Source organism: Ciconia boyciana, chromosome 2 (assembly GCF_034638445.1).
Source record: "Ciconia boyciana chromosome 2, ASM3463844v1, whole genome shotgun sequence".
NCBI classification, from domain to species: Eukaryota; Metazoa; Chordata; class Aves; order Ciconiiformes; family Ciconiidae; genus Ciconia; species Ciconia boyciana.
Genome location: NC_132935.1, coordinates 136344440 through 136356501, shown reverse-complemented (window position 1 = coordinate 136356501; position 12062 = coordinate 136344440). Strand labels below are relative to the sequence as shown.

The 12062-nt window shown below is 44.8% G+C and overlaps 1 protein-coding gene across 2 annotated transcripts in view; it reads right to left on the bottom strand.

The window, feature by feature from the left end:
* Positions 1-3751, bottom strand: part of MEOX2 (mesenchyme homeobox 2) — a 54677-nt gene extending 50926 nt beyond the window's left edge. The window contains exons 1-2 of one of the 2 annotated variants that reach the window (XM_072854204.1): positions 3458-3744; positions 2890-3249 (exon numbers count right to left, since the gene is read on the bottom strand). In XM_072854204.1, coding sequence (XP_072710305.1) covers positions 2890-3226 — 337 coding nt within the window. In that variant the 5' untranslated portion in view covers positions 3227-3249; positions 3458-3744. Of the gene's footprint in view, positions 1-2889 lie in introns of both variants that reach the window. The other variant, XM_072854203.1, reaches the window with a different exon arrangement.
* Positions 3752-12062: the final 8311 nt, after the last annotated feature.

Below are 12062 nucleotides of genomic sequence, written 5' to 3'. Positions count from 1 at the left end.
CAAACTGCTTAAAACCTGGGTTAGGGCAAAAGAAAACTGTAAGTCAGACAGTTTATAAAACTACCACGGAAGCACATTTCACCTTGCTTTCTCAATCCCAAACAAAAGTATAACAGAGCATAGCGCAAAATATTTCTATCCTCCCATTCCCCTGCAACACGTGAATTCCAGGGAAAAAGAGCAAGCACAGGGATAAACACACAGTCCATCGTACAAAATTTTGCTCGCCCTCTGGATTTTTGTTTATAATTTTAAAAAATTACACTCCCGCCATCATAACAAATAAGTAAAATGGGGTATCCCTGCTGGTAAATTTTCAGAGTGTCTATATGGCTGAGCAACAGTTACTAGTTTGGGAGATAAATGATAGAAGTTCACTTTTACTTTCTTTAAACTATCTATAAACTCAGCTTTATGAATCAACATTCCTGATCTTAAACATTCAGAAGTAAAAGCAGAGCAGTGCAAGAAAGGGGTAGCCTAAGGTTAATTCTGCTCTGAAATGCGGAACAGATTCAGTGCTTCAGAAAACACTGAACTTTCTGTGGCTTTAAGTAAGTGATATGCTTAAGAAGAGGAAATATATCTGTAAATAAGCAAGAGCATTAATAATTGTCTCAGAATGCTGGCACTGAAACTTAAACAGTCTCTCTTCACTTCTTAGTTATTTACTATTAGGATTTTATACAAACGCCTATTGAAGTAGTTCCAAGTGTGATGAATGTCTCCAAAAAGTGGGGAAGGCGTGGATTAAATTCTTTCAAGTACGGTAATTTGTTTAAAAAAAGCAGATTAATGAGAAATAAAGGGGATGATTTTTAATCAAATGAGGGGCAATTATGGATGACAAATATAGAAACGCAGTGACTTAAAAATAGTTCTTGCTGCCATGCATTAGAAGGGCATTAAATATCTAGCACCAGAGCTCAGGATTAATAAAGGGGTGGGGTTAAATGTTCAGTCCAAAACTCAGGCTTTTCCTGAAGAAAAACCAAAGATACAGCAGCTACCCAGTTGTTGTCAAAAGATGCCTATTTTCAGTTTGAGAGATTCACAGTTGTGTGAACGGCCATAGCATTTGTTTCTTAGGGGAGGGGAGGAGGAAATAGTTACCTGCCTTGATGTTCAGAAAGTCTTAGAAAGTGAGGTTTGGAGTACAGCACAAGATAAGCGTAACCATGGCTAAAAGCTCGAGCCCCCATCCACTAAATCCAGTGGCAGACTCCAGTCGCTTCAGGGTAAGGTTTGGGACATTCCCCACTGGTGTTTTTTTTTGTTTGCATTGCAAAATGAAATGAACAGAAAGCGATACAGATACTTCCCTGACAGCGAAAGGGACCGATTTCCTTTTTTCCTTCAGCTTTAGACAGACTGACAAATACAATAAATCCTTAGACCGACAGGCATCCAGTTATTTTCCCAGTAGTAATGGGGACTCGAATTTTGGTATTGCTCATACACCTCACAAAATCAGAGAATTCCTTTTATCTCATAAAATGTAATGAAGATGCAACAATAGATTTTGCCACCAGCGTTGTAACTAAATACAGCTTTCAATCTTGGAAGAGTTTTCAGCCTGTATACCAGCTACGTAAAATGAAATTCAGTTAAACCCATTCCGAATTACTGTAAACGTTTCCTAATGTAACGGACAATGAAGAAAATGATGGTATCTTTGAGGGTTATTTTTTAAAATATTTTCTGTTCCTTACCACTTTACCGAGCTCACAACATTTCGAGTGAAAGAGGTCACGGTTTCAGCTATGAACTTCATAAATATCTGGAAAAGCCTTTCACTTTCTCTTCCTCGATAACAGAACAATTCGCTACGCCTGCTCTTGAGTTTTCAAACTGTTGAGCCTTCTCTTTTTCAAGTGTCTCCTGCCTGTCTCAGTATATTTTTGATGACCCCCCGGTTTATGTGCGCCCTAACGGAAGTGCCATCAGTCGCGTTGCCTTAGCCGAGTGGCTTTTGTCAGAGAGGGACTTTGACAGGCTTTGCCCGTTTAAAAAGCGGGGATTATGTCGGGTTTTTTTGCACGCTCAGCGGTGCCAAATCATCGCCCTGGAATGACTGGGGGTCTACATGTTTTTATGCTCGCCTTTAAGTAAGAACTGCAGTGATTTTCAAAGTCAGACAGGTCCTTCCTTCCCTCCGCCCCCGCCACCAGCAAACTGAAGCGAAGCTGAAACTCCCATTCACCCGTTTGCTTTCCAGACTCCAAATTTTGCCCCTTCCACGCTGAGGATCTGATGCAGGCGCAGCCAGACCCTACAGGGCAGCAAGGCAGCAGCTCCTCTCCCGAATCCCCGCTTCCCGGGCAGAGTTTCCCAGCGTTGTGCAATCGCCTCGGACCGGCAGGCAGCTCCGCGGCGCAGGGGCGGAGGGGAAGGAGCGCGCTGTATTCTGAATGTTGAAGCAGAGGTGGCGTACCGGGCAGGGGGAGGGGGGCGCGGGCCAGATGCTAAAATCCTCACCAAAACTACAAACGCGTCTCTCCTGCACTGTCGGAAACTCTCCCCCCCTCACCACCACCTTGATTTCATGCTCTATCACGTGCTGGATTTTTTCCTTTTTATTCCCCCCCCCGTAGCCCTACTAAAGCTTGCTTTAATGATGGAGATCCCGAGAGCGCGTTGGAGGGAAGGAGCGACCCGGCAGCCCGCTGTCAGCGGGCGGCGGGAGCACCGCGGCGGCCGGGGGCGGGCCGGGCCGGGGCCCGCCGAGCCGAGCCGTGCCGAGCCGAGCCGAGCCGGGCCGAGCCGAGCCGAGCCGAGCCGGGCCGGGCCGAGCCGAGCCGCGGCGGGGACCCGGGGCCCGGCAGCGCAGCTCCCCCCGGCACCCTCCGCCCGGGGTCCCGCCCCGCAGGGGAAAGCGTGAGCCGTTACCTGAGCTGTCGCTTTTCCTTTTGCCGGACCTCTTCTCTGTTTCCACCGGGGACAGAGCCTGCCTGCCATAGTCCCCTGGCGCACACGCTGCCCCCGTGGGGGTGTTAGTGCCCAGGCTGGAAGAGTTTGAACACAGGACGGGGGGGCTGCTGCCCAGCTCCGGGGGTCCTCCTGAGTCGGGCTGAAGGCAGAGGCTGTGCCTGGCCGCGGCGGGAGGAGACGACATCTGAGGAATGTGCCAGTTCGTCTGCAAAGCCTGGTGCTGCTGTTGCTGGTGGTGGTGGTGGTGGTGATGGTGATGGTGGTGGTGCCCCCTATGATGCTGGCTGGCAAACATGCCCTCCTCATTGGGGTATCCCGCTATTATGCAAGAGGAAGAAGAAGAAGACAGATCAGGGTAGGACATGTGGTCAGATCTTCCATGCAGGGCAAGAGAAGACTGGGAGAAAGGGTGCAAGCTCTGCGCAGTGGCATGGGGGCTGCGCAGGCAGCCAAAGAGTGTGTGATCCATGGCATGCAAGTCTCAGGTTCCAGGCAGGAGAGTTTAGGAAAGATCCAACTTCACCACCCTTTGTCAACTTTCACTGTAAACAGATCGGGGTTGGGATTTTTTTTTCCAAAACGGCAACGACAGACTTTGCAGCAGGCAGCTGAGCTCAGATAATCCAGGTCTTTAGCCCTAGTGGCCAGTCTCCGCTGCATAAACACTCGGACCTAGATGAGCCTTTCTCAGAGCTGCTCAGATGTCAAGAAGTGGGAGAGGTTGAAGCCAATAGAAGGTGGTCCCAGAGAACTGCTTGAAGGGGGAAACAGCTCCGAGAGGTTATAAATACAGTAGTGTGTAATGTGAGCTGGGGGCTGGCTCAGCAACACAGCACTGACCACATGCAAACTCCCTCCAAAACGCCAGCGCCGTCCCCGCGCCGAGCCGCTCCGTCAGCGGGCGGCAGCGCTGCGCGCCCGCGCCCCGGGCGCCCGCGGCAGCGGCGGGGGGGCGGCTCCGCGGGGGCGCAGCCCGCCTCCCCCGGCCCTCGGGCGGGCCGCGGGGAGCGCGCCTCCCCGCCGCGGCGCCCGGCGGGGCTGCCCCGGGGCCGGCGAGGCCGCCCGCGCCCCCCCGGGCGGGTCGGCGGGGGGGAGAGGGCGGGGGCGGCCGTGCCCCGCAGTGGCGCGGCCCCCGCGGGCCATCGCCGCCCCGTCGGGGCTGACGGGGCCGCCCGGGGTGCCACCGCCCCCCGGGGAGCGGGCGGGCAGCGCAATAAAGACGTGAAGCGGGACCCGCGGGGCTTACCCGGGGCTGGCAGGCGGGGGTGCGGGGGCTACCACCGCCCCTCTCTCCGCGGGCTGGGGGGCGCTTGGCAGCGCCTCACCTGCGCGCCCAGGTGCGAGGGCGCAGCGCGGCCCGGCGCGCAGGCGGCGGCCTGCGGGGCCGCGGGGCCGGGGCCGGCCGCCGCCATCCCCCGCGCCGGGGAGCGCGGTGCGGCCGCGGGTGCGGGGCACTCACCCGCCCCGCCCGCACCCACCGCCCCGGCTGCCGGGAGGAGCCGCGGCGCGGCCCCGGCTGCCCGCACGCACCTCACACTTGGTTCTGCCACGCAACCCCGGCGCTCACCGGGCGATCAGACCTGGCCGGAGAAAGACAAGTTTGCCTTCTTGCCCCCTGCCCCTCCACGACAAGAACTCGCACAATTTTTATTCCCTGCGTCTTCGTTTTCTTCGTTGCGGTCTTTAGTGGCTCAAGAGGGACAGCCTAGGGAGTCTGGGCTTGGCTTTTTTTTAACACGCGTGTAGTGGAATTAACAGTAGCCACGAAGGCGGCTGCTCACTGGTTTAGATTAGGATAACGCACTTATTGATCGCTGACCAAAGAGGTGCCCGCTGCGGAAACGTTTTGTTTCTTAGCCCTTCCTCCTCGCTCTACCTTCCTCCTCCTCCCCCAAATCAAAAAAAAAGGAAAAAAAAAAAAAAAAGAAAAAGGAATAAGGAAAACCATTGCGCTCCTGCAATTTAAGTCTAAATTCCTGGGTCCATGTGCGAAAGATAAAATGAATTTCAATCGCTATTGGAAAAAATCAGGAATTGTATGAGATTTGCAAGAGCTAGTTTCTTAAACGGAAATTGAGTCCTATTTTGTGGGAAATTAGTTTTGCAGACTTTCTAAAAAAAAAAAATCTAAAACTTTTGTTCAGCAGCTGCTCCACTTTTCCCTGCAGTTTCAGACTGAGCTGGAACCTGCAGCAGTCTTTCGACGGTAAGATTTTCCCCCCCTTTTCTGACATCTAATGCTTTTTAAAAATTGTCTTTAGATTTAACTGTAACAATGCGGTCTTTAAAAAGCGAGTGGCGTCCAAAGCAGAAGTTGCTGCCTCTGTGCACTGTTCAAAACTTGATATTTCTTCAGAATAAAGGAAATACACAGTTACAACACTGATGAAATATTTTGTGCTTTTCATTGTGTTTATCGTTTCAATATGTGCTCTAATATTAAACGAGAGGAGTACAAAGAAAACTCAATGCCTGAACCCCTCTTGGGTTTGCTAACTCGCCGGGCCGCGAGCGCAGGGGCGGCGGTGTCCCCGAGGCACAGGCAGGGACACGAAGCGATCCCTGCGAGGCGGTTACCGGCGCGGTGCGTCGCGCCCGCAGTGGCTCCGCCGGCCCTGGCCCGTCTCCCCGCCGCGGCGGCCCGAGGGCTGCGGGGGCGGGCGGCGGGGCCGGGCGCGGGCGGCCTCAGGTGGGAGCGCGGGGAGCGGCGGGGCGGCCCCCCCGGCGGCCGCTCCGTTCCGTTCCGTTCCGCTCCGCACCTCTCCGCACCGCTCCGCTCCCCTCCGCGGCTCTGCAACCTGCTGCTGTCAGTCCGCCCGCCCCGGCCACGGGGGCGAGACGCCGTCGGGGGGGCCGGGGCCGGGGCCGGGGCCGGGGCAGCGGCCGGGGCCGGGGCCGGGGCCGGGGGGGCAGGAATGCCAGGACCCCTCCTGCAAAGGCCGCCGCCGCTGAAGCCCGGACACCGCCACCGCTGCGAAGGGGCCGGGGAAGTCCCAACCCCAAGGCAGAGTAAAAATGCCTTTTTTTTAATTCTAGGGGATGGCCACTCAGGATTTCTCGCAAAGGATAAAAAAAGTGAAATAAGTGAAGCACAATGAAGAAAGTGAGAGGGTGCGAGGGGGAGGGAGAAAGATTAGGTTTCCAAGAGAAATAAGAGACGGAGCCAAATAGCACTTTTTAGGGAGAGGTAGGAGAGGCTCCAAAAGGTGAAGAAGAAAAAAAAGAAGAACGCAATAGCAAAGTTATAATGGCACGGCAAAGTGTTTGCCATTAGCTTCATAATCAAATCTGAATATTCGGGACTGTGCTTCCTTGGGCTCTTGAGTCCCCGAATAAGTACACAAGACCTACATCAAGTGTTCTTATTACTTCTTTAATAAGAGGTTTTAAGCACGCAAGAACTGGGAATACAAATCTCTACAGAACTTTATGCTTTCATTTTAAACTCTATGAGGAGAATGCAAATACAGGCAACTAATGTTGAGGCAAATAAACAACTTCAAATGCTTACTGAAATGATTCAAAAAGTTTCTGTGTGGAGTTATCAAATAACTACGGCTATGCGATACCATCCTTTGTAAAAATTCACGACTTTTCAGTCAAAGAAAGCTTCAGTGCAAAGCTTCTCAGCAAAATAATTGCTGGATAAAGTGTAAGCAGTTATTACCTCTCCATATTAATGATTGAATTCTTGTTCGTATTGTATCTTTTCAGAATGTGTGTTTGACCTACATGTGGTACAAAAGCATAACTTAAATCAATGCCAGCAAGTTTGCCCAAAGCTTATAACATCAAGTGAAAAAATAGAATGTTTTAAATATATGAAAACAGTAAACCGTTTAACTCATAAAGACATCTGGAGCCAACACAGTTTGGAACATCATTTATATTTTCACGTATGGGCTAATATTTGCATTCGCTTTGTGATTTTTGGTTTTGGTGGTGGGGGTTTTTTAAACTTACGATTTATGGGGAAAGAGATCATATAAAATTGACGTGAATGAACCAGTGTACAATTCCTCCTCTTCAGGACTTTTGTAGTCTTGCTCAGTTTTTTACATTGGAGGCTGAAAGCACCATCTTCCTGAATATTTATTAGAATGTAAGTGGGATTCTTGAACAGTTCTTTCTAGTGTGCGGTTTACATATTTGCAATATGCATATTACAGTAAAAGCAGACAGATAGTCATACTTGGGGATCACCGTTTGAGTGGTATAAATTGTCATAACTTTGTTGAAGTCAGCAAAAAGATGGCAATTTACGCCATTTAAGAATATTCTCCTTACTGTCAAAGAGAAAGCTTACAAATATGAATTCAGTTTATTTTAGCCAAAGATTTTATTGTACTCAAGAGCCTACCAAAGCAAGAGGACGAGGTTTTATTGTACTGTAATTATGATCAGTTCGTATTTTTCCATGGCAATTTGGTGAAGGCAGGCACCATTATTTAACCTTAGAGTCATTCCAGATTCACAACAGATGTATGTTTATTTTCAGTCTTTTCTTTTTTCCCTACATTTTGCCTGTTTAACTCCCATAGAAGCAATATAATTCGTTTCTCTTGATACCTGTGCTGAAATGGAAACCTACAGATATAAGCAATAATAAAGCCTGGGGATTATGCATCATTTCAGAGATGCTTGAATGCCTTAACTGAAAATCCTTGCACAGAAAATGAATAATTTGTTGACTGACTTGTCAAAAATACTGAATCCCTGACTAGTTAAGAATGATGATAATCACATTTACCGTTCATAAACCTATGGTATACCAGTATCTTCACTCTACTTCGCCATAAAAACATTTTTTGTGAGAAATTACACTACCACAATGCGTACCACATAACTTTAATATTGCATTTCTGTGGTGTACTTCCATTTCACTCTTTTTAACGTTTACATGTGCCATGGTTTAACACATATCAGACACAATTTTTGCTTTAAAGACTACAACATATCTATAAAAACTTTAAGCCTGAATCCATATTTTCAGCTACTTCTCCTGTATACATATGGATTCTGTTCTAATTTTCATGATCTCCAAGTATTACGAATTTTAAAGCTATGCCAGCAATTTAGTATATTACATAAAAGTTGTGCTGAACTATGAGGCCCTCACTGAAAATGATTTACAAGTTTGCATTACATCATTAAAAGTTATTTGAATTGCCAGCCTACTCTAACCAGTAAAATGTCTTATGCTTCCTATTTAATTTAAATAAACCAATGAAATATTAAAATGGTTAATGTACTTGAGGCTTCACACCTGAACTATGATGTTTCAGGAATGCTTTTAGAGTTTAAGCTATGGGAAACTTGCATTCCACATTAGATACTCAAAAGCCCCAGAACAAGTTCTCTTCAAAACTTTGGTGTGTGTTTGTTTTAAATAGATAATTTATTTGCAAACTGAACCATCTTGCACAATGCTATTTGTTTCCCAATCTGCATGTTATATTGCAATTTAACAATTGTTTCATTCTTTCTAGTATTATCTCCACTTAAGAATGCTGAACTAAAAAACAGTTATGACAAGCCTGGTAGGGTACTTTAATGATACGTATCTTTAATTTGTATTTAGAAATGTGTTCAAAGTGCATGTGCAGGCAAGTCAATGATGCCTGAAAAATATGTTTTCCATTTTGTTTTCTCCAGATCTTGACAGTTAGACACTACACTCAGTCCATTCTCCTATTGAAATTACTAATCACAGAGAAAAAAAAAGGCTTGTATTTTTACATATTATTCATTTTATTATTTGATACAATTTGCATTGTGGATTTTGATCTGTATATGTATTTGAAAGACATTTTACCAGAGCCCCCATCGAAAATACAGACACAGCTGTGCACGGAAGAAAGGCGAAGTGTATTTTCAGCACTCTGTATTTTTAACAATGCTTACTTCTCACTGTGCTGCACAGTTAATATTTTGCTGATTATACTTCAAGTTTCAATCACCCAGAATAGAAAATACAGGTGATTCAAATCTTTGTGCATCAAATGTTTTACGCTATGACTTATACCCGTTTACTGGGTAAATACGCAGTATGCTTACATTACAAAGACCAAACCAGAGAAAAAACCCACCATTACCTGAAATACTTATTGTCCCCTGGCTGACATTTCCAGGCCCTTGCAGGACCAGCAGCAGGGGGCATATTTCATAATTTTGCCTCCATCAGGGGATGTTAGGAGAGTGATAAGTCACTAATCTTCATCACCTCTTTTACACATTAATGAGTAAAATACTACTCGCAGTGTGTATTCCTAGTCATTTCTAATTTTCTCTGCTCTGGAGTGAGAAAAAGACACATATGCATGTATCTATGCACCAAGAATAAATAACTACAGAATATCTAGGTTTTAATAGCTGCTGGGATTATGTCACTTACTTTGCAGGTGTGTGTGCTTATGATTTATAGTGTGATGAGCTCTAGACTTGGAGCAGAAACCCCTAACTAGCTAGTATTTGGAACAGAAAGATATTCACTGCCCTGAAGAGCTCAGGCTCTATTCATTTCACCAGTTTCACGTGGGAGTACTCCTGTGTTTTTAGAGAGTCCTGTTTGCGTTCATGGTGATTTGCTTGACTAGAAGCATTTGCAGGATTGGAACCTTAATTAATAATATCTGTAGGAAACAAAGAGCTAAAAATTGCATATACTTTTTTATACATAACTGCATCATGCTCCTCAAAGCCTAATCTCAGATAACGCTAACAACAGATACTGGCTAGGAGAAATTAAATACAAAGTAACCATTGTTTAAAATGATCATTTTAGATTAAACTGGTTTTTTTAGATGCAGATATTATGTCTTGTGAAAGAATGAGAAAAGAAAAAAAAAATCAAGCTAGATTTCCCTAAAAAATACATGCTAAAAAGAGCTTAATTTGCAGAGACATCATCGAAGGACAAAATTGTATGTGTCTCAAAAATTCCAATTCGGGAAACTATTTTAAGTTTGCTGGCGTCAATGACACTACTGATGTTAAAAAAAAATAGGCAAGTTCTTAACTATCTTGAAGAAAGGTCCAAGTGGCATACCTTAAGGAGACTGACACCTTCCAAAAACACATTTGCATAAACCCTTTTTTTTGTTTTGTTTCCCCAAAACAGAATGTAGCTTTATTGATGAGCTGTGAATATATTATACTACTTCTTAAAATGAATCTTTCCAAGATACTTGTAGTTGTTTTGCTTTATTAGGCATCACACTTGCATGTCCTTTGATACAATGCAGACAGGTCTCAGGGTGGGTTCAATAAACTATTCCAGTAAGGGACTGTCTTTGAGGCGCTTTCACATCATCTAAATATACATATTGGACTTTGGCGCACTGAATCACTCCCAGGAGCCACCTTCCTCTCTTCACCGATGCCTATCTCATATATTTCATTTAAATTAGATGCCCACAATAAAAGTGTGAAGCCCATTTATTCCTACCCCTTCTTTTCCAAACGGAAAGTGCCTAGCACCGTGGGCTCGGTGAAGCTCAGCTGTACAGCAAAGAAAAGGTATGTTATTTGGCATACTTTTCAGCTGACTGAGATGCAAATGCAAAATACAGCATGTGGGGACACTCTCTGGATTTGTGCAATTCCCTCATAGGCATTTTGTCCATGAACTTTACACATTTGTGCATTTGAGCTGTAGAACATATCACTTAGGGATTTAGATTTTATTTAATAATCCAAGTATATTTCAATACAAGATGATAAACTAAAAATATTTTCCATTTAACTGTTTCAAAACGCCATGTGCAAAAGAACACAACAAAATGGAATTAACTCATAACATATGCAACTCTTATTTGTGCAAGAGCAGTATATGCCCCTAAATCCAGACTGCAGCATCTGGAGGCATAGCATGTCTCTAATGGAAGAGAAAGGCACGAGACATGTCAGCTTCTTGGCTATGTTACACTGAAAGCTGTGCCTTTTCCTTCGATATACCCAATGCAACTCTGATTAAAACTAATAAAGCAGACACTGTCCAGGTAAACTGCCTTGGAAGCATTTTGGATTTTCCATCTCATTAGTTGTAGGCAGTAGGATTAAGCTGAGATAGATACTTACAAGATAAAAAAATTCTTATCATCTGAAGCTCTTTCATTTGGAACAGTCAGGTTTGAATGAAAACTAATATCCCATGGTATGAATCATGCGTTCATAGTGCATCCAAACATACAAATTCCCATTTGTAGAAACAAGTTTTGCTGCCACCAAGATATTTGTAGTGCCTCTTTCTTATTACTACTTTTTACTTCTAGCAGTATTACGGAATAATGTATTCTTCATATACGTTTACTACTGTAGAGACTCTGAAAACTTTTTAGAGAAACAATTCATCCTTTAAATGTTTTACAACATGAACTGTCTTCAGACTTGACCTTGAGAAGTGCTGAGTCTTTTCTTTTCCCCATCGACCTCGCAAGATCATCTTCATTGTTAGACTGTAATAGCAATTAAAAAAAAGTGCAGCTAAATCTAAATAATGTTCCTTGTGGTTAAAAAAAGAACAAACACTGAAAATTGCAATTTGAAACAAATATGTATGAAAGAGACCTGGTGGATAAAATATTTTACTAATGCATTTTCAAATTTTTATTGCACTAAAATTGTTAAATGGTCTGCTATAGATGTTGAGATATGTAATTTTAAATTTTCTTTCATTCATTTTTATCAGTTAATCTCCTCTGTTATATTCATAGTAAGCAAGGGAGAAAGTATGTCTGTCTTTTGTAGTTATTCTTATTTGCAGAAAATGCAAGTAGAAACCGAGAAACTGCATTGCTATGAAGATTTGTTTACTAAACTTTGAAAATCCTATCAAGAACAGCATACTGGATGTATAAATACACACATGCATACACTAAAAGAGGGTGTTCAACCATGCAAAAATACGAGCATACCTCCAGGCTCAAGCCCTTAACGTACGATTAAAAGAAATTAGGTTAGTGCCTGTTTTCTTTTAATAATAGGGAGTTCTTAGATGCATTATACAAAAATAGAAAGCCTCGCATTAAAGCAAATGAAGGAGCAGAAAATGCTCTTTGGACAGATTACCAGACAAAGTTCTGACTTCGCTTCCTAGCTGAGGAAAATGTTTGGGAATGTATCTAATCTAA